Source organism: Cricetulus griseus, chromosome 4, assembly GCF_003668045.3.
Source record: "Cricetulus griseus strain 17A/GY chromosome 4, alternate assembly CriGri-PICRH-1.0, whole genome shotgun sequence".
Taxonomy (NCBI): domain Eukaryota; kingdom Metazoa; phylum Chordata; class Mammalia; order Rodentia; family Cricetidae; genus Cricetulus; species Cricetulus griseus.
The window spans coordinates 186,479,096-186,499,912 of NC_048597.1; the positions used below are offsets into that span (position 1 = coordinate 186,479,096).

General features: G+C 47.9%; 1 protein-coding gene and 1 non-coding gene across 2 annotated transcripts in view; both read left to right on the forward strand.

Moving 5' to 3' along the window:
* Positions 1-3,121: 3,121 nt before the first annotated feature.
* Positions 3,122-3,227, forward strand: LOC113835236. The gene has a single exon (XR_003484612.1). It is a non-coding gene; the product is annotated as a U6 spliceosomal RNA (small nuclear RNA).
* Positions 3,228-12,111: 8,884 nt separating this feature from the next.
* Positions 12,112-20,817, forward strand: part of Myo5c (myosin VC) — a 74,260-nt gene continuing 65,554 nt past the window's right edge. Inside the window, exons 1-2 of the mRNA XM_027411146.2 lie at positions 12,112-12,138; positions 18,887-18,997. Coding sequence (XP_027266947.1) covers positions 12,112-12,138; positions 18,887-18,997 — 138 coding nt within the window. The remainder of the gene's footprint in view (positions 12,139-18,886; positions 18,998-20,817) is intronic.

Below are 20,817 nucleotides of genomic sequence, written 5' to 3' on the forward strand. Positions count from 1 at the left end.
ACAATAGGTTGTGTGATGGGGAATGTACTGTGTATGTTTATCTTATTGATTATTGAATAAAGTACTTGTTTGGCCAATGAGACAGCAAGTTAGAAGGGACTAGGAGTCAAAAAGGATTCTGGGAAATGTAGTAGAGAAGTGGTGTTCCAGGCAGGAAGTGACATAGCAAGGAGACTCATATTTAAGAAAGGAGAAACAAAGTATCCTTTTTCCCCTTCCTCCTCCAGCGGCGCCATATGAGCCACTGGCAAGAGACGATGCCAGGGAACGGCATCCTCTATAAGGTAAGTCTTATATATAGATTTATGATAATTGAGACTGAGCTAACAGATGAGAATCCTAGTCATTGGCCAAGCAGCATTGTACCTAATACAATTTTCTGTGTATTAATTTGGGCCCTAACTCAGGCGGGCAGCTGGCGTAGAGCGCACACGGAGGGGCTGGGGATCTTTTGGCGGAAAGATTTATTGTAACAGTTGTATCCCGCTTTCACATCATGACAAGTCGTTCATCAGACTCGTTTAGCAAGGACTGTCCTTCCTGGAAAACAGGCCCTCAAAATGCAGCAGCAGGAGTTATACTTAAACATGGTCTTATGTACATTTACAGTCATGAAAAACGACATTTGCTAACAGTTTTTCTTTCTAAATAGATTAGAACTCAATCAAGGTTTTCTCTCTGGAATAAAACCACTCTCACCGTGGCATTTTATGATCATTAGAATTCTTTTCTGGGATACGGGACAGAAGTCAAACTAGCTTGACCCAAAGGGAATCCATTTCCTGATATAACTGAGTTGGAATGCATTTAGGTGCTCAGTCATTGGCCTCGTGGATAGACCCATTACTTTTTATTTTGGCTTCATTCTTAGCTGGGGTCTCCCCAAGTGGTGACAGAGCCCCCAGAAGCACAGCTCTGTTATCTAGCCTTTTTGTTAGCATTGCCAGTAACACGTCAGAATGGAGTCTCATTGACCAGTTTGAATTCTACATGCTTTTTTTTTTCTTTGTTTTTTGCTTTTGTTTGTTTGTTTTTTCAAACCTGGTTTCTCTGTGTAGTCCTGGCTGTCCTTGAACTCCCAGAGATGTGCCTGCTTCTGCCTCCCAAGTTCTGGTATTAAAGGTGTGCGCCACCGCCGCCTGGCTCTACATCCATTCTTAGTCACTGTGTCTAGGGGAATAGAACCTAGCCGGCCTGAGCCATACCATACCACAGAAACCAGGTGGGTATGACAGCAGAGTGGGACCAAGGCAGGGATGGGAAACAGCTAACCAGAAATGAAAGCAACACATCTACAGGGAGCAGCAGGTGTAGCCCTGGAGGTATATTTCATTGCCCAAAGCTTGGGGCTGCTGGGCTCAGAGCTCCAGGATGATCTTACCAGCAGCAGTACAGAGAGGTCAGTAAGCAAGGCATTGTGCAGTTGAAGGATTCCGACATGGCATTTACCACCCAGAGCGAGAACTGTGAATCCATGAGTTACTCCCTCAACATGGCCTACTGTGCTACCGAATCCAAAGCTTAGGCATGGTGGAGGAAATGGCAACATAAGAAGCTGTCTTGTGATCTTACTAGCATGATGCCAACACTCTGGGTGGGCCGGGCATTGGAGTTCAAAGAAAACACAGGCTAGGTGAGATTCAGAAGAGAACTCAAGTCCTGGTGGCAACTTGACCTGGTGAAATGGCAAAAGGAGGTGGGGCTTGAACAAGTGTTAAGATATCCCAGAGACCTGAGGCAAGAGAACTGCAAGTTTGAATTTAGCCTGGACTACATGATCAGTCAGGCAAGCATGGGCTAGAGTGCAGTTTGGTCTGAAAAACAGCGCTTGGTATGTCCCTCAATGCAGAAGGCCCTAGATTACATCACAAGTTGTAAGGATTCAGGCATTATGCTGGCCTGCCCCTGCCAGAATGCACTCAGGCAGTACCCTGGTCAGCCCAGGTGCAAAGGACCCCTTTAAAAGAAAGACCTGCACCCACTTATGCTCTTTCTGCTCCCCTCCTCATTTTGCTCTCTCTTTCCTGCTCTTTTTCCCCTCTTTTCTGCTATTCCCCTGGGGCAGACAGGACTTTTCCTGGCTCCCTCTTCTCTTCTGTCCTCTCTCTGTCTCTGTGTCTCTTTACTTCTTTTCTCTTTCCTTTCCCCCTTTCCCTTTCTAATAAAACTTCTCACTAAGCTCTGTCTGCCTGGCATGTTTGTTCCTCACTCACCCAGGCCTACCATAGAATCTGCCAAGGTTCCCCTCGAGCTTATCCTAACTCCAATATTTGGGGGAAAGGTGGTAGAGTGAACAAGTGCCTGGAAACCAATAAAGAAAACATGAATTATTCATGAGACCTAAATATTGTGGCAAACATGTATTTCAAAACATCAGCGAAGTTACCACTAAGGAAACAAAATACTAAGTTTATCTCACCAATAGTAAAGTTCTGGAATTCTGTACTACCAAGAAAGTTGAATGAATGTGAGAGAATTCAGGTAATGTTAATCTCCTTTGGGAGCAACACCACACACACACACACACACACACACACACAGAGAGAGAGAGAGAGAGAGAGAGAGAGAGAGAGAGAGAGAGAGAGAGAAGACCTGGGTTATGTCAAAGATTCAGCCCATAACCCAGGAAGATGTAAAGAACAGCCCTTTTCACACACTTCTCGTTAAAATCAGGATTCTAAATTGAATGGCCTGACTAGATTGACAAACACTATATAAAAGGATGGGACTCCTTTGTGGGAGAAGAGGAGCCTGTGTGGCAGAGGCCAGAGGAAGACAGCAGGTGTCACCTTCAGTCACGACTTACCTTCTTTTGGGAGCAGGAGGAATTCATTCATTTATATAGTTTGGCTGTCTAATGAGCTCCAGGGATCAGTGTGTTTGTGGGTCCCGGGGATCTGAACTTGGGTCCACTTACTTGAGCTACATTTTACTGACTCAGCCATTCCTGACTCTCCCCACCTACAACCTCAGGCAAACAGAATAGACAGAGGCACACATGGAAAGGAATGGAGTTAGGAGACAAGAAAGCAGATAAGACAAACCGCATTATCCATGCAAAGCCAAGCCACTCTTAACACTAAACATTTCTCAAAAGTAGACTTTAAGAGTTACACTTCTGGTGCTTGCTTCAGCAGCACATATACTAAAATTAGAACGATACAGAGAAGATTAGCATGCCCCTGCGCAAGGATGACATGCAAATTTGTGAAGCATTCCATATTTTTAATGGACTTCGGGAGCCCATTCACTATGGAGGGATACTATTTCAGCCCAGATACACGGAGGAGGGCCCAGGCCCTCACCCAAATGATGTGACAGACTTTGATGATTCCCCCATAGAAGGCCTCACCGTCCTGGAGGAGCAGGAGGGCTTGGGGGTTTGGTAGGGGACATGGGAGGATGGGAGGGAGAGGAAACTGGGGGGGATTGATGTGTAAAATGATTGTTTCTAAATTTAAAAAAAGAGTTATATTTCTGGCCCATCAGCATCAAGAGCTCTATAAAACCACTGCCTGTGCAAACTGGTGACTATTTAAAAATAAAATAAAATAAAATAAAGCTGTGCTGTGCTGTGCTGTGCTGTGCTGTGTTGGCACACACCTTTAATCCCAGCGATCAGAAGGCACAGGCAGGCAGATCTCTGAGTTTGAGGACAGCCTGGTCTACAAAATGAGTTGTAGGGCAGCCAGGGCTACAACATTATTTTGTGTGTCTTGGAAAACACAAAATAAAATGAGAGAGAGAGAGAGAGAGAGAGAGAGAGAGAGAGAGAGGAGGAAGGAAGGAAGACATGCTAAATGTTGACGAATGGTGTATGTTATCATATTAATTATTTTCAATTGCTATATGGCTGGCTAGTTTTTACATCAACTTGACACAAGCTAGAGTCACTTTGGAAGAGAGAAACTTGATGTGTAAGACCCGCTCGGAATGCTTCTGCATGCACCCTGCCCCTCTGTCTTCCCCGCCTGTGCCGGTGCTGGGTGTTCTCTCTGGAGCAGGCAGGAGGAGCAGTTGACTGAGGGCAGCGCGGCGGGGACTGAGCAGGGCAGGGCCAGGGTTCGGCCAGGGGCTGGAGAATGCAGCGCGGGCGGCGCCTGGAAGGGGAACTTGAGCTGGGAGAGCAGCGGTGCTGCTTGTCCAGGAGCTGCGAGCGGGGAGCCGCCTCCAAGGCCAAGGACACAGGGGCCGCGGAGCTGCCGGGGCCTCCCAAGCCTTCACCCCGGCAGGGCTCGCGCCCCCGGCCCGCCCCGCCTGGCACCGCACCTCGGGGCTGGGGCCCAGCAACGAGCACCAGGTGGGCCGGCCCGAGAGTGAGCACCAGGTGCGTTGGCCCGAGGGCGAGAGCACCAGTTAGGCCGGCCCGGGGCCCCGCCCCCACACCCCCACCTGATGGGGAACACTCCGTCCCAAGGTCTCCGCCCCCAAGGTCAGCCATCTGGACGCGGAGGGGGGGGATTGAGTCGGTTGTACCAGACACCAGACCTTGAGAATATGCTGATCTGGAATGGCTCTGTGTCTCATTTGAACCATCCAATAGAAATGATTCTGTATTTCGCCTCATTTGAATAACCCTGTATAGCACCTCATTTACATTGACCAATGGGAATAGCTCTGTACAATGCCTCATTAGAATTATCCAATAGAATCCCTGCTTCTAGCTTGCGCCTTTTTCCCTATATAAGGACCCCTTTCCCTTGGCTCGGCGCGCTTGGCCTCACAGAAGCTAAGTCGCCCGGGTACCCGTATCTCCAATAAAGCCTCTTGCTTTTGCATCCAAGTTCGTGGTCTCGCTGATTCCTGGGTGCGGGTCTCCTTCTACGAAAGTACCTCTTCGGGGGTCTTTCAAATGGAGAAATGCCCCTAACAGACTGGCCTGTGGGCAAGACAGTAGTGCTTTTTTTATTATTATTGTTGATAATTGACGTGGGAGGGCCATTCCACTCATGGGCTGATGGTCCCGGATTCTATAAGATAGAAGGCTGAGCAAGCCAGTAAGTAGCATTCACACAGGGCCTCTGCTTCAATTCCTATCTCCAGGTTCCTGCCTTGAGTTCCTTTGTTCCTTCCTGACTTCTCTGGGTAATGGGCTGTAATCTTCTAATCTTTGAGGTGAAATAAATTTCCAAGTTGCTTTTAGTCATGGTATTTCATCACAGCAATAGAAACCCTAAGACATCATAAGAAAATACCATCATCAAGGCAATTTATACAAGAAAGGGTTTGTTTGAGCTTTCAGTTCCTGAAGGAACCATCATGGCAGCTGGAGCAGCAGGTAGCAGGGAACAGGCATGAAGAACTCACATCTTGAACAGCAAGCAGGCAGCAGAATTTTAGAACAGATATAAAATGATGTAAGTCTTTAAACTCTCAAAGCCCGATTCCTGTGACATACTCATTCTAACAAGACCACACCTCCTACCCCTACCCAGACAGTACTCAAATGCCTGAGATTATAGGGGACCACCACAGTTATTTAAAGCAATATCTACACACAGACACAGACACACACACACACACACACACATACACACACACACACACACACACACCAATTTCCCAGTTCAACAAGACATAAGCTTGACTCTAGTCTTTTGTGGCCAAGAACATGGGGTCTCATCTGTTGTGATAAATCTTTCCGCCAACAGCCGCTGAGCCCCACTGCCACGTGTGAGCTTTACGCCAGCCGCCCTCCCGAGTTAGACCCAAATGAATACACAGAAACTTGTATTAGGTTCAAAGCTGCTTGGCCAATGACTAGGATTCTCATTTGTAAGCTCAGTCTTAATTATCATAAACCTATATATTTTTTAAGACTTATCAGACGCCTTATTGGCATCCCTACTTGCCGGTGGATCACATTGTGCTGCTGGAGCAGGAGCAGAGGGGAAAAGAGGGACGCTTCCTGTTTCTCCTTCTTTAAATATGAGTCTCCTTGCTATGTCACTTCCTGCCTTGATCACCACTTCTCTACTACATTTCCCAGAATCCTCTTTGATTCCTAGTCCTGTCTAACTTGCTGTCTTATTGGCCAAACAGTATTTTATTCAACAATCAATAAGATAAACATACACAGAAGTACTTTCCCCATCACTCATCTGCCCCAGCTTCCAGGCAGAGGGTGCTCTTTCTGGGAACAGCCAGGAGTCACATTTCTCATTGGGCCTTCAGCTATTATGTGTAGATGGGGCTAAGCTTCAAATGAACACAGCCAAGAGGAAGGGACTCCCGCCTACCCTGTCCCAACTCAGGGTTCCTCCATTAGTACTGCTAAGAATGCTGGGTTCTCAATCACCCTTAGCCAGTCTTGCAAGATAGTGGTTTCATGTGGAGAAAAGCTGGCCAGGGAGACTTATCTATACTGACCCTGTGTACCCAACCTTGAGCTCTAAAGCGAGTACATCTCTCAGTGACAAGTGAACCATTATCCCCACACCACCTCCAGAGCCTGGGCTCTGAGGTTTCACTGGAAATGCTACAAAGCATAAAAGTTTCTTCCCAAAGGAACTGACTTCATTTGCAGATGTTTAAAAGAAGTTTAAACCAAAATATGGTGGAGGTTAAAGAAAATGGGAATCGGGGAAGTCTGCAGGTTGGCTGGAGACAGACTGAAGTGTAGGCCCTGGGTCTTCTGTGAACAAATTGGAGAAAAGTCAGCTGAGAGGAGTCTGTGTGATCAGATAGATGCCAAACATTGACCTTAAGAATTATCCTTTCAAAGGAGCCCAAAATTGATTGGACATTTTCCCAGGGTGGAAAGCAATTTATGCTTACAGCAACACTAAAAACAGTGGGGCAATTGGAGCCATTAGTGGCGCTTAACAACTGAATGTATTCAGGGGAGAGACACAAAGTGCCAAAGCCCCTGCCATGACAGGCTGATGGTGGATATAGGCGGCTATGGATATGGGTAAGGTGGAAAGGGCAAAATAATGTCATTGACATATCCTGTGTGGGCACTGAAAACTAACAAGTCCACTTGATTAACAGTGAGAAGGAACAGTACCAGAACTGCTACAATATATCTTAAAAAAAAAAAAACATTCAGATTCAGAAAAAATGTTTTCAAGATTTGTGAAGAAATTTGAACTTGTGGCTCATGCCAGGGTTGGAATGTGAAGTGTTCCCCATGGCTCTGCACAGTGGGTTGGCACTGTAGTGGACACAAATTTGCTATCTGACCCAGGGAAGAGGAACAGACTCACTTCCAAAGAAGGGCCCTCTCTAACAATGGAATCACCAGTACTTGACTGCAGAGGCTGTATCTCATACAGGGGCCACCCATCCCTTAGTGAGGGACTACACTCCCTGAGCATGCTCAGTTTAAGATCACGGAGCAGGCATGTCCAACCTACAACCTACATCCTGCCAGGAGAGATGAGACTGCAGCCCAACACAAAATCATAAAATTCCTTACAGCATTATATTTTTTTGTAACTAACTCAATTGCCGTTCTCTAGCATAGACTTTCTAGAAAGAGAAATGACAATATTTTCAATGTCCAAAGGTTGGACGTGCCTGGGGCAATGCCTCTTAGCTTGGTTAGTCTGGACTACATTTTTTTTTTTTTTTTGGTTTTTCAAGACAGGGTTTCTCTGTGGTTTTTGGAGGCTGTCCTGGAACTAGCTCTTGTAGACCAGGCTGGTCTCGAACTCACAGAGATCCTCCTGCCTCTGCCTCCCGAGTGCTGGGATTAAAGGCGTGTGTCTCCACCGCCCAGCTACAAAGTTTTATCTGAAAATAAAGGACATTTTAAAGGTGTATTATAACAGAAATCTGCCCTGAAGGTGCCCACGTCACCGAGCAGCCAATGTCTCATCTGTTAAAGGCTTGATCCCAGCTGTTGTGGCTCTTAGGGGTGGTGGTAGAAACCTTAGGAGGTGGGGGCTAGCTAAAGAAATAGAGGAACGGGGGTAGTTGCTATGTCTGAAAGGTTGTAACTGCACCCTTTCTGCTTCCTCTCCATGCTGAGGTAAGCTGCTTTCTCTGCCTCCTATCTGCTCCTGCCTCCCTGAGATGTTCAGCCTCTGCTTGGGCAACAGAGCCAACCAACAGTAGGTGGAAAGCATTGAACCTGTGAGCCAAGATAATTCTGTCTTCCTTTCAAATTGCCTCTCCTAGGCATTTGTAGTATAGGGTAAAGCTAACATGAATATTACAGTGCTCTGTTACAGGAAGAGGCAGGTGGATCTCCCTGACTTCAAGGGTCTGGTGAGTTCCAGGACAACAAGGCCTACATAGAAAAGCCCTATTTTTAAGAAAGGAAAACAAAACAAAACAAAACAAAACAAAACGCTCCTTTGGAGCCACAGCTGACAGAAAAAGAGTGGGAGACAAAAGTATGAGGGAAGGCCAACAAATGGAGCAAACACAGTAGAACCTGGGATCCGCTGCCCCTGCCTCCCAGGTGTTGGGGTATTAGGTATGAGCTGACTGACTTGACTCTCAAGATTCTCCTAATTTTATTCAGTCTTTGTTTCTTTTGGAGACACACTTCCACAGAGCATATTAATGTGCATCCCTCTCAGAATAACTAAAACAATTGTTCAAGAAATAAGATCAGGGCTGGAGAGATGACTTGGTAGTTAAGAGCACTGGATGCTCTTCCAGAGAACCTGGGTTCAACTCCCAGCACCCACATGGCAGCTCACAACTTTCTATAACTCCATTTCCCAGGGAGTCAACAACCTCTTCTGACCTCGTGGGTAGCAGGGACACAAGTAGTGCACAGACATAAGTGTAGGCAAAATACCCATACCCACAAAATAATTTTTTTGAAAAAAGAAATGTTATTTATTATTATTTATGACAGAGAGAAAGAGGTCGTGCACATGCTGTGGCGGCCGTGTGGAGGTCAAAGGACAACTTGCTGGCATTGGTTCTCTCCTTCCACCATGTAGGTTTCAGGGATGGAGCTTTGGTCATCAGGCTTGGTGACAAGTTCCTCACCCACTGATCCACCCCACTGGTGCAAAGTTTATACCTTTAAATCATCTACTAGAAAAGAAGAATGCCTCAAATCAACAACTGAACATGTTCACGTTAGAACATGCCAGGGGACAGCAAACCAAACTCAAGGCAAACAGAATAAAGGAAATGATAAGGAAGAAACAAAATTTTATAGAGAAGTGAGAATATAAAAACACACTGGCAAATTTTTCAACAAGTTTACTAAACAATTTGAGACACATTGTAAATTACCAAAATCAGGAATGAAAGAGGGGATGAAAGTGTCTTCCTCAATGGAGCCAGGACAAGGAAGAGGCAAATGAGAAGCTTGGTGTGCAGAGACACTGGGAGTGTAGGTTTGCAGGCCACACTGCTGAGCAGTTCCTGTGGTGAGCACAGCTTTAGATTTTGCCCTCTAAGGGCCTCATCCAGAATCAGGAGTGAAGCAGAGCACCACCTACAACTCTGTGCCAGCGAAGTACATAAAACAGACAAATTCCCAGAAAGGCAAGCATGAAAACCACAAGAACTGGGGAATCTGAGTGGATTTCCAAGCAAAGAAAGTGAAGGTGGCTCACACCTTTGATCCCAGCACTTGGGAGGCAGAGGCAAGCAGATCTCTGTGAGTTCGAGGCCAGCCTGGTCTCCAGAGCGAGTGCCAGGATAGGCTCCAAAGCTACACAGAAGAAACCCTGTCTCAAAAAAACAAAAAAAAAAAAAAGAAAGAAAAGAAGAGAAAGAGAAAGAAAGAAAGAAAGAAAGAAAGAAAGAAAGAAAGAAAGAATGTTTATCAACTACCAGGCTCTGTGGCTCTGTGCTGTTGTCCTAGGGCTTTTATTGCTGTGAGGAGACACCATGAGAGTGGCGGCAACTCTTATAAAGGAAACATTTAATTGGGGTGACTCGCTTAGAGTTTCGGAGGTTCAGTCCATTATCATCATGACAGGGAGCATGAAGGCAGCAGGCCGACCTGGTGCTGGAGATGAGAGTGCTACATCTCGCTGGCAACAGGAAGTCAGCTAACTCACTGGGCAGCATTCTGAGCATAGGAAGCATCACCTCGAAGCCCTCCCCCACACACAACAAGGCCATACCCCCTCCAACAAAGCCACACCTCTTAATAGTGCCACTCCCTATGAGATTATGGGGGCCAATGACATTCAACTACCACAGGTATGTACCTGTAATCTCAAATACTTGAAAGGCTGAGGTAGGAGAATTTCAAGGTTGAGGACAGAGTGGGCAACCTAGTGGGTCCCCAATTTCAAATGTATATCCATTAATAAATTAATAAAATACCCTATTCAAAAATCTTTATTGTCATACACCATATCAAATAAGAACAAAACCCAACTGGGCTGGCCTTAAGCTTCCCCTGCCTCAGTGTCCCCAGTGCTAGGATCACCATTGTCTGCCACCACACCTGGCTGTTTATAATTTCTAACCATGACTCTATATACTAATTTTTATTCAGCATCTTCCATAGATCTGCTTTTGTTGTTTTTCTATGTCTCTCAGTGCTGGGCTATGTGGATGGACTCCATTAGGCTCCATTATCCGTTCCCAAATGAGTACATTCTGTTTTACTGACTATAGCTTTGTGCCTATGAATATGTGGTAAGACAGGGCTGGAGCAATGACTAGATCTATAAAGTGTTTGCACTGCAGGCGTGAGGGCCTGAGTTCAATCCCCAGAACATTTAAAAAGCCAGGTGAGTGAGTGGTGCAGAAAAGCCATAAGAGGCACAAATAGTAGGAGCTGTGGCGCTCCCAGGTCAGCCTAACCTACTCAGTGAACCCCAGATCCCAGTGAGAAAACTAGTTTTAAAACAAAAAGAACGAAATGGGGGCTGCTCTCGAGAAAGGACAGCAGAGATCCTTTTTTTCTTGGTTGTGAAAATAGTCTTGGGCTGGAGAGATGGCTCAGCCCTTAAGAGCATTGACTGCTCTTCCAGAGGTCCTGAGTTCAATTCCCAGCAACCACATGTTGGCTCACAACCATCTGTTATGAGATCTGGTGCCCTCTTCTGGTGTGCAAGCATACATAGAGAACACTGTATACATAATAAATAAATGAAATCTAAAAAAGAAAAGAAAATAGTCTTAGCTATCCAAGGACTTCTAGCTCATATAAAACATAAAAACAAAGTCAATATACAAAAGTGCTGCCAGGATTTTTAACCTAGTACTCTGGGTTTATGTGTTAATTTGGGTGGAACCAACACCTTTTGAATGTTAAATTAACCCCATCAGTCCAAATAGCATGCCCATACTTATTCAGCACTTCTTGTGTGCCCTTTAAGAGATGGAAGCATGCTCTCTTTAAAGGTCAAATGAGGGTTTTTATTGGTGTAATTGTAATCTCAGGGTGCTTTTTCCTTGATCTTGTATCTTATTTTCTATTGCATATAAAATGCTTGTAGGACAACGATCTTTTCTTTCTTTCTTTCCCTCCCTCCCCCCTCCTCTGTGTCTCTGTGTCTCTATGTCTCTGTCTCTCTCTGTGTGTCTGTGTCTCTGTCTGTGTCTCTCTGTGTCTGTCTCTCTGTCTGTCTCTCTGTCTGTCTCCTCTCTCTCTCTGTCCTCTCTCTCTCTGTCCTCTCTCTCTGTCCTCTCTCTCTCTCTCTCTCTCTCTCTCTGTCCTCTCTCTCTGTCCTCTCTCTCTCTCTCTGTCCTCTCTCTCTCTGTCCTCTCTCTTTCTCTGTCCTCTCTCTCTGTCCTCTCTCTCTCTGTTCTCTCTCCTCTCTCTGTCTCTCTCTCTCTCTCTCTCTCTCTCTCTCTCTCTGTCTCTCTCTGTCTCTCTCTCTCTCTCTCCCTTCTCTCTCTCTCTTCTCTCTCTCCTCCCCGACCCCCGAGAGTTTGGAAGTTCTGTTAACCCACGGGGTTTTCTGTGTAAGCATTCCTGCACTCTGCCCGCTACAGTAAGGGTGCAGAAACTTGGGCGGGACCCCTGGAGGTTTCACCTGTTACCTGGGCCGGGCCAATGGCAGCGCGGGCCTGGCGGCGAGCACCAATCCCGAGGCCGTGCCCCCACTCCCGCCCCCACCGCCCCACTCCCCGCGCCCGAGCCCTCGGGATAGGGAGCCAGCCGTGGCACCTGGGAAAAGTCGACAAGATGGCCCGGCACTGACTGGCCCTGCAGCAGCAGCGCGGAGGCCCATGGCGGTGGCCGAGCTCTACGCGAAGGTAGGGGCGCGGGGACGCTCCTGTGCACCTGCCGGGACGCGGGGAGGGGCGGAGGCCGGGAGTAGCTGCGAACTCGGCGCGGGCGCCTGGCTGGTGGGGTGGGCACACCCAAAACGGAGAGCCGCGGTCCCCACGGCGGGTGGCTGGACAACCTGGACCCTTCCTCCTGCCACTGATGGAATCTGCGTCCCGCAGTGGGCAGGAGCTTCGAGCCAGCACAACAAGCTTCTGTAACCTTCCAGGCCTCCAGAGCCTGGAGAATTCTGGCAAGATTGGTGCGCTCTAGAATGTTGGGTGGGCCTCCCTGTGCGGCGAAGTTCCTCAGGGGACCCCCCTGGAGATGCCAGATCTGAGCACAGAGGTGCTGTCGGACTCACACTAGCCAGTCAAAGGTGCTTAGCTCAGAGAGCGCCTCGGACAGGTCTGTCCCTGAGCTTTGAGAGCGCTCTGGGAAACTTCCAGGGCTTGAGGGCTTCACCCTCGCCCAGGAAAGCATGTGTAAAAATAAAATAGCCATAAAGCAGATCCTGCTGCTGCACTGTTGTAGGGAAAATTCAGTCCCCTTCAAGACAGGTGGGACTTGTATGGATTCTGTTGGGACGTTTTCTCCCCGAACACACGAATTTAGCTTAATTTGGCGGAGGGGGGGGTGGGGCGGGGGGTTATTGTTTGGTTTGGGTTATTGGTTTTGTTTGTTGAGATTGTGTCTCACTGTGTCACCCCAGCTCGCCTGGAAATCACGATGTAGATCAGGTTGGCTTCAAACTCACAAAGTTTTGCCTGCCTTTGCCTCCAGAGTGCTGAGATTAAAGGTGTGGCCTCCACACCCCACACTGTTTTTAAGACAGGTGCTTGTTTTGTATCCCTGGCTGGAATGGTACCCTCTCTATAGCTCAGGCTGGCTTCAGACTTGTGGAGATCTTGCCTCAGCTACCCGAGTGCTGGTATTACACTACACCCATCTTTAACTTTAAATTTAAAAGGCACTTTTTGATTGTGGGGGGGGGGGGTTCTACTTAACTAATAAATTGCAAAGACACATCAAACAAAGAGGCTATCCCTCTGATGCGTTCAAACCATTGCCAGTTTTGCAATTTTGTCTTGTGTTTCCTTCCACCTCTGCCCTAAGCTGGGGGACTGAACCCAGAGTCTTCTGCTTGCTGAGCAAACACTCCACCACAGAGCTAAACCCCTCATCTAGAATATTTTACCAGAGACAATACAAGCCACCAGATAATCAGCAATGTTTCTAAGTCTTCATGTTACTAACAATAAAAGAAAATTCTTGAACAAACCCCCACCTTACTGGTATCTTTGAGGACAGATAACTGAACATTGACCTGTTTTGAGTAACAATTTTTCTTGAAGCAAAAATACACAGGAGGCTAAATGAACTGCCTCACCAAGGTCCCAGCCATTCAGGGATCTGCAGTCCTGGACATGGAGGGTGGAGGCAGACCAGGGAATATTCAGACAAGGGACACACCAAGGATGACATGGACACCGGCATTAGTGTGATTGAGAACAGGGTGTGTATGGGTGTCATGAGAGCCATTAGGAGAAAAAAGTGTTTCTGAGAGAGTTCAGGAAGCACATTTTTTTTCCAGCAAGGATATTGAAGTAGAGAGAGACTTCCAGGGAAAATGAGTGGTGGGCACACAGTCTGGGTGTCTATAGAGAATGGGCTCATTCAGGGGCTGGGGTGCCCTCCACCCAGGTGTGGTCACTGACACCAAGCAGGAGCACCCCACTGCAAAAGGGCAAAGGCCAGGACAGAGGAGTGTCTGCATGCCAAGAGAGAAGCAGCCAGCTGCCAACCCAAGAAGAGCCATCACAGAGGGGAGGGTAGGAAGGCAGGGCAGTAGCAGGAAGAGAGGTTCCCAGAGGGAGAGGGGACTCCTGACATGAGGCCATGGGGCAGGAAGTGTAAAATGACCCACCTCTCGCCTCAGCAGCTTTACCTCAGAAATGTGCTAAGCAGTATTACTTGAAATCCCTTTGAGAAAAACTGGTCTGACCAATCCCTACTTAAAATCTTCATGAAGCTTTTGTCACTTTCAGGTCCCAACCCTGCCATAAGGACCTGCCTCTGCATCCTTTCCCAGCCCCCTGCCACACTCCCCAGGGCTGGCTCATGCCCTGTCAGGCATTCTGTCCATCCTTCCCAGCTCGGCTTTCATGTCCACCACTGGCTCAGCACATCATTCAGCTTTGATCTGAGCAGAGTCCAAGAAGTCCGCAGCCAGCCCTCCACCCTGTCCGTGTTAACATGGCCAACTATGTGTTCCCTCTGCTGACCATTAGCTTGTAAAGACCAGGGTGTGGTGAGCAGGGTACGGTGAGCACGCTCTACATACTTGCTCTGTGCACAAATGCAGAGGCGGGGGTTTCTGTTTACAGTGACAGCTGTGGACAGGATGATTATTTTTATCTGGCTTGATAAAGCTGAATGTTTCTATGTACCAGACATCATCCTCAGAACCTCCTCTCAATCTGAAATAATCTGAAGAAAAACTTTCATATCTCTTTCTATACAGACCTCAGGTCAAGGAAGTTTCCTTTGTTACACAGACCTGACAGTCAGATTCTTAATGCCTCCCGATGCTCTGACCAGGGCGCCACCTTTACCATCTTCAAGGAACCTGAGCTTTTTCCCATACAGGGGATTCTTGGGAAGTCCATGTTTTCTAGCTACCTGCCCACACCTGCTAATCTGTCACATGGTTCTTTATAATAACTAAAAGGAACCAACCCCAATATCTAGGAAGAGACAGAAAAGCTAGTCACACAAGATGCCATCCACATGAGGAAGGACAGGGAACCACGAAACAGTGCTGAGTCCCAAACCTGGACATGCTGCAGTAACAAACACAAATAATTTGTAAGCAAACGACTAAAGACTGGGAAGCTAGTTCTGCTGCCTCCAGAGATGTCAAGAGGGATGGCCCTGAGCTCAGACGGTCCTCAGATGTCACTCCCATGGGACCTTGGTGTTCTTTCACTGGCCCTGTAGGGAGAAAGGAATTTTGGCATGGCTGAGGGGGAGGGCCATGAGATGAGCACTGTATACAGAAGTGAGGAAGGCAGCCACTGTGCACACCGCAGTGAGGAATGGGGATGGCTGAGGTCCAGGATGGAAAGGTGGGATTATATGTAGAGAAATGAGGGCTTGACCACTGCTGAGAAAGGTGGTAGGACCAAGAGCTGTTCCGGGCCCTTCTCCAGCCAGCCCCTCCTCTGGTGAACTTGAGTGTGTCCATGTTTATCTTTACAATGATGTTGGCTTATTCCAGCTGCTCAGCCAGGAGCCAGTGGGCTATGGGCTCCAACCTCCCGTGTGGCTTGTTTTTGAGCAAAGCTTGCATTTGCTTTCCCCAGAAAGGTACAGTCATTTACTTGTGTACTTGTCTTGTATATGAAGGACTCTCGGGAGAGATTGGGAACACTAGGGTTCTGTGTCTGTAGACACATTAGGAGCTCTTAGTATCTTCAAAGGTCGACTGAAACTCAGGGAGCAAGGTCAGGAGAAGTACCTTGAAGACTCACAGCCCAGGCCCCTATCTCACACACTGTCAATGTTCATGCTAGTAATGTCCCGTTTGACCTTTCTAGCAGCCTTCGTTTTTCTCATTCAGTCAGATTCACCCACCATTGTCCGATCTATGAGTAGTTCAAAAGTTTAAAATGAGAAAGGGTCAACAAGCCAAAATTTGACTTCCATTCTTTTCTGGTACAGTAGAATTACTGAACATTTGAACTGTTCTTGAATAGTCATTGGTGGAGCAGACCACATGCTGTGTAGGGTCCTAGGCACAAAGGCAAAGCTTGTGACACTCTGATGCTGGCTAGGAAGTAGGAGCCTTTAAGAATTTAAGAGGGTTTAGTCAAGTCTATTGGGTAGGGACCAAGGAAGATGCCACAACTAGGGACTCTGGGTGTTTGCCTGCTCATAGGTGTGGATGGATGGAATTAGGGGTGGGAGGAACAGACAGACAGACAGACAGACAGACAGACAGACAGACAGACAGACAGGGGAGATTTGGAATGTTCTAGAAAGTGCTGGTGGTTTATTGTGACTGCAGACAGAATAGATTGAGTAGAGGAATTGGCTAGCAGAGTGGCTCCCAGGCTGTTAGTCAAAATCTTTAGGACAGCTTTCCGTTTTTCTCATGCTGTGGTATACTATGGATGCTGATGTGGGTGAGGGTGTCTGTGTATGCACAGCTGATGGTGGGGGCTGAGGGTTCTCCATGGCTGACAAGTGATGGGCTGCTCAAAAACTCAGCCTCACAGCACCTAGGGAGTACCGGGAAGGGACAGGCAGAGGACCCACAGTTCTGAGTTCCAACTGAAGAGCAAAGGTGCTGAGAGGGACAAGCAGTGACACCGCTTAAACTATGTGAGTTGCCAAGGATGTTGGGATCTGTTATCTGAGGGTGATGGAGAGGCAATTTAAAGATCCATTATAAGATCTTGGCTGTGAAGCCATACATGGTGGCACACACCTTTAATTTCAGCACTCACGAGGCAGAGGCAGGTGGATCTGTTTGAGTTCCAGGCCAGCCTGGTCTACATAGTGAATTCCAGGACAGCCAGAGTAGCACAGAGAAACCCTGTCTCAAACAAAACAAAAAGATCTTGGCTATGGTCTCAAAGTCGCAGGTGCTGGAGCAGTTGAGAAAGTAGCTGGAACTCTCCAGAAACAGCTTAACCTTTCTAACATTGTCCCTTTTCTCATGTAGTCTAGAAGGTTAGATTCATCCACCATTGTCGGCTCTGTGAGTAGTCACATGGAAGGGATAGAGATTCCAGGGAGGGGCCTACAAGGAGAGTGAGGAGGAAGCAGAAGGAGGCATGATGTCACCTGCCTGGCTCTGGTTCCCTGAACATGGAGATTCCAATCCAGGAAGTACAGGCAGAAAAAGGCTCCTATCACTACATATTGCAAGTCAGCCATCAGGCCATGCGCATGGTAAATGCCAGAAGATCCCTCACCTGCGCATATGACATGGGAGGACCTGGCATATTCTTGAGCCCATACTGCTTCATCAGCCTCTCTGGTCCTAGCTTTTCTTCATTCTCTAGACCTTTGGTGAGGAAGCCCAGCAGAGGCCCACAGGCAGCCTTTTGGCTCTTGGCCCTGCAGCAAGCTTGGCTGGCCATTCCAGCATGGAGGCTTCTCTCTCATAAGCCAGAAGCTCACAGCAGTCATGTGAGAGCAGGTCACTCTGTTTGTACAGCTTGTGTGTATTTATCTAAATGCTTCAGTTCACTCTCACTATGGTTTACAGTGTTGCCTTGTGGGTAGAGGAATGTGATGAAGGAGGCACAGTAGATGGTCCCTGGAACTGAGTAAACTGTAGTGTTTGCTTAGCAGGCTGGGCTTCAGGTGCAGGAGTCTAGGGCTCAGGCAGTGTGTTGACAGGGACACTAGGACCAGCAGGTATGGTTACCTGGGATACTGAGGTGCAGCAGAGAAGAGGAGAGTGGTCACATGCATTTTAACGCTACCAGTCAGAGTGATTCTTGTACCCAGAATGAATCCAGAAGTCCCTAGGAGAGCACGGGACAGTCAGACAGATAGCTTATCAGGGTCATCCTCGGGGCCACATTTACTTAATTAGCCAGTTCCAGGCAGGAGTCATAGGCCCTGCTGGAATGTTGGTTCTTTAAGATTCTTTCTGGTGTGCTCTTGGGCTGTCTGGGTTTGAGTTGGAACATCAGTAAAATGAAAGAATTGGCCAGCTCAGCGATCACACAGTAGCTCCCAGAGTCCCATGTTCCTCTGGAAGTTTAAACCAAAGGGACCTCATCCTCCAGCAGGGATCCCATCTGAGCACCTCAACTTTCTCCCGCCTCACACAGCATCTGAAATAAACCATATGGAACTCTAAACTTGACAGACAGCTTGCAATAGACGATTCCAGAGATACTTACAAGACGATTCCTGAGGTCTTGTAATGGCCAATTCTTGATATGTTGGGATATTGACTTTATAATAAGTTGTGATTTCTCAGGTTACAAAAACCATTTATAATACCCGATCTGAGGTAGGAAATGTATGGTCATGGTGACAAAGATGTGTGTGGTGGGTGTGGGTATATCTAAGAGGTGTGTCTGTGTGCGCGCAAGGCTCCATTCAGGTTCTGTAAAGATCTGGGCCATTGCCTGATTGCTTCTTGGGTAGTCCTCCATTCTCATACTCTCTCTCTCTCTCTCTCTCTCTCTCTCTCTCTCTCTCTCTCTCTCTCTCTCTCTCTCTCTCTCTCTCTCTCTCTCTCTCTCTCATTACATTCGTTTTATTGTTGGGGGAGGGGTGTGTGTGTGTGTGTGTGTGTGTGTGTGTGTGTGTGTGTGTGTGTGTGCACGCACATGCATGCACGCATAAAGAGGCCAGAGGTCTACCTGCCATTTCTCTGGAGCCATCACCTTGTTTATTAAGGCAGGCTCTTACTGGGAGGATCCAGAGCTCACTGATTGCCTGGGGTGGCTGACCCTCATACTTCAGGGATCCACTGTGGTTACAAACACCTTGTCCGTCTTCTTACGTGGGTGCTGGGGATCGACCAGGTCCTTGTGCTAACATGTCAAGCACCTTACTCATGAATGTCCACTAGCCCCAAGTGTCTTCTTAATGTGGGAATCGACCCAGTTGACAGAACGAAAGCTTGCTGGGTATGGGGAATCTAATGATTTATGTTTGGGGTTCTCAGATGTTGAGATTAACCCTGTCTTCTTCTGTGGTCAGTACAACAGGGTTTGGATCCCTGATCCTGAAGAAGTTTGGAAGTCAGCTGAAATTGCAAAGGACTACAGAGTTGGTGACCAAGTCCTCCGACTTCTGCTAGAGGATGGAATGGTGAGGGTCCCTGGGGCTCATAGCACAGAATGGCGTATACAGCTGTGACACAGGGACAGAAGGTCCTGAGGAACAGTGCAGGCAAAGGAGCATATGCGACACCAGCCCCATATCCAGGAAGGCCAGCTAGTGCTGAGGACCCTGATGTGTGTGGGCCTTCCTGCTGTCCCACCAGCGGCCCATCTATAAGGGTTCCATATTAGTCACCAGATACGTGCCCCCCACCGTGTTCCACATGCTCAGTGTGTTTACTGAAAAGCCAGAAGCTATTTTGGTCCATGGGTCTCAGTAGAGACTGGGCAGGTGAGGAACTTGGAGGGAAGGAGTTTGATCCCAAGGCACAATCCAGATGGCATCAGGAAGCTAGATCCTGGGGAGAGGAAGGAGGCATAGACGGAGACTGGGGAGGTAGAAGTTAGTCTAGGATGTACAGATCAAGAAGGGTTGGGAGGGTGTGTGGAGGGCACAGAGGCAGAACCAACAATGGTGAGAAAGAAGCAGCTCAGACTTCAGCCCAGGCTCCAGTGGGATGTGCTGTGTGGAGTTACATGGCCAGAGGCCACCCCAGTCTTTTGATGAAGATTCTGTCTAGGCTTTAAGAAGTCACCCCTCTGGGTTTATAGCCAAGGTTGACTTTGTGATTTTAGACTCAAGTGATAGATGCAAAGCTGGACCAACCATTTGTGCTCCGCTGGATCAGGGCGGAAGTCTGGGAATTGCTTATCAACATTAAATGCAGGAATTTACAAAATACATGTAGAGACACCACATGCTACTTCCAGGCAGGCATCTGGTCCAGAATTTCAGGCATTTCCTGAGATCTCAGAAGTTGCAGAGTCGCAGGGTAACTCTCGGGGTTAGGCATACCACTTGCTAAATCTGTGCCCCTTACTTTCCACATACAGGAAAAGAGCTGACCACTGTGCTGTCGCAGGTCCTGAAGGCCAGGGACCATTCTTGTGTACACAAAAGATATAAGAGCACAGCCAGGGTGCTGCCCTGCAGAGCATCTCGCTCTTGGTAGCTCCCTGTGGCTCTTACTGAATGCCACAAGGGGCTTCTAAGTACCTCAGGCAGCTGACTGGGCATTAAGCAGGTGGCGGGGCTCAGGGAGGGAAGTCTTACAACAGCAGCTGCTTGTGTTATTAGCAGGCTCCAGGTGGCTGTTCCCCTGGCCAGGGAGGCAGAGAGAATGGCAAGCATCCAGGGCCTCTTACCTTAACCCTTCCTTGTACCAGAGGACAAAGCATGCTTTGTGTGGAGAATGTCACCTCTGCCTCTATTTGACAGTCTCCTGTTTTCCTCTCCCCCAGAAATGGATCTCTCTCTCTCTGTCTCTCTCTGTCTCTCTCTCTCTGTGTCTGTCTCTCTCTCTCTCTCTGTCTCTCTCTCTGTCTCTCTCTGTCTCTCTCTCTCTCTGTCTCTCTCTCTGTCTCTCTCTGTCTCTCTCTCTCTGTCTCTCTCTCTGTCTCTCCCTCTCTCTCCCTCTCTCTCCCTCCCTCCCTGTCCCCCTTCCCCTACCTTTCCCCCTCCCCCTCTCCCTCCTCTCCAGCTGAACTGGAAATGATCTCGTTGCAATAAAACAGAAAAACTGAAGCATGGAAACTACAACTCCACTGGAGAGTCTGCTGATATTATCTCAGATACAGCATGGAATTAGGGAATGTCCTGGCAGACTACATGTAGATCTGCCTCGATGAGGGTCAGCAGGATCTGGTCCAAGGACTCTTGTTCAGTGTCCTAAACTTGCCTAGCTTCTCTTCGGATGCGAAGTTGACCAACTCACAGGGCCAAGCCTTGCATGTATCATGTGCAGTGCA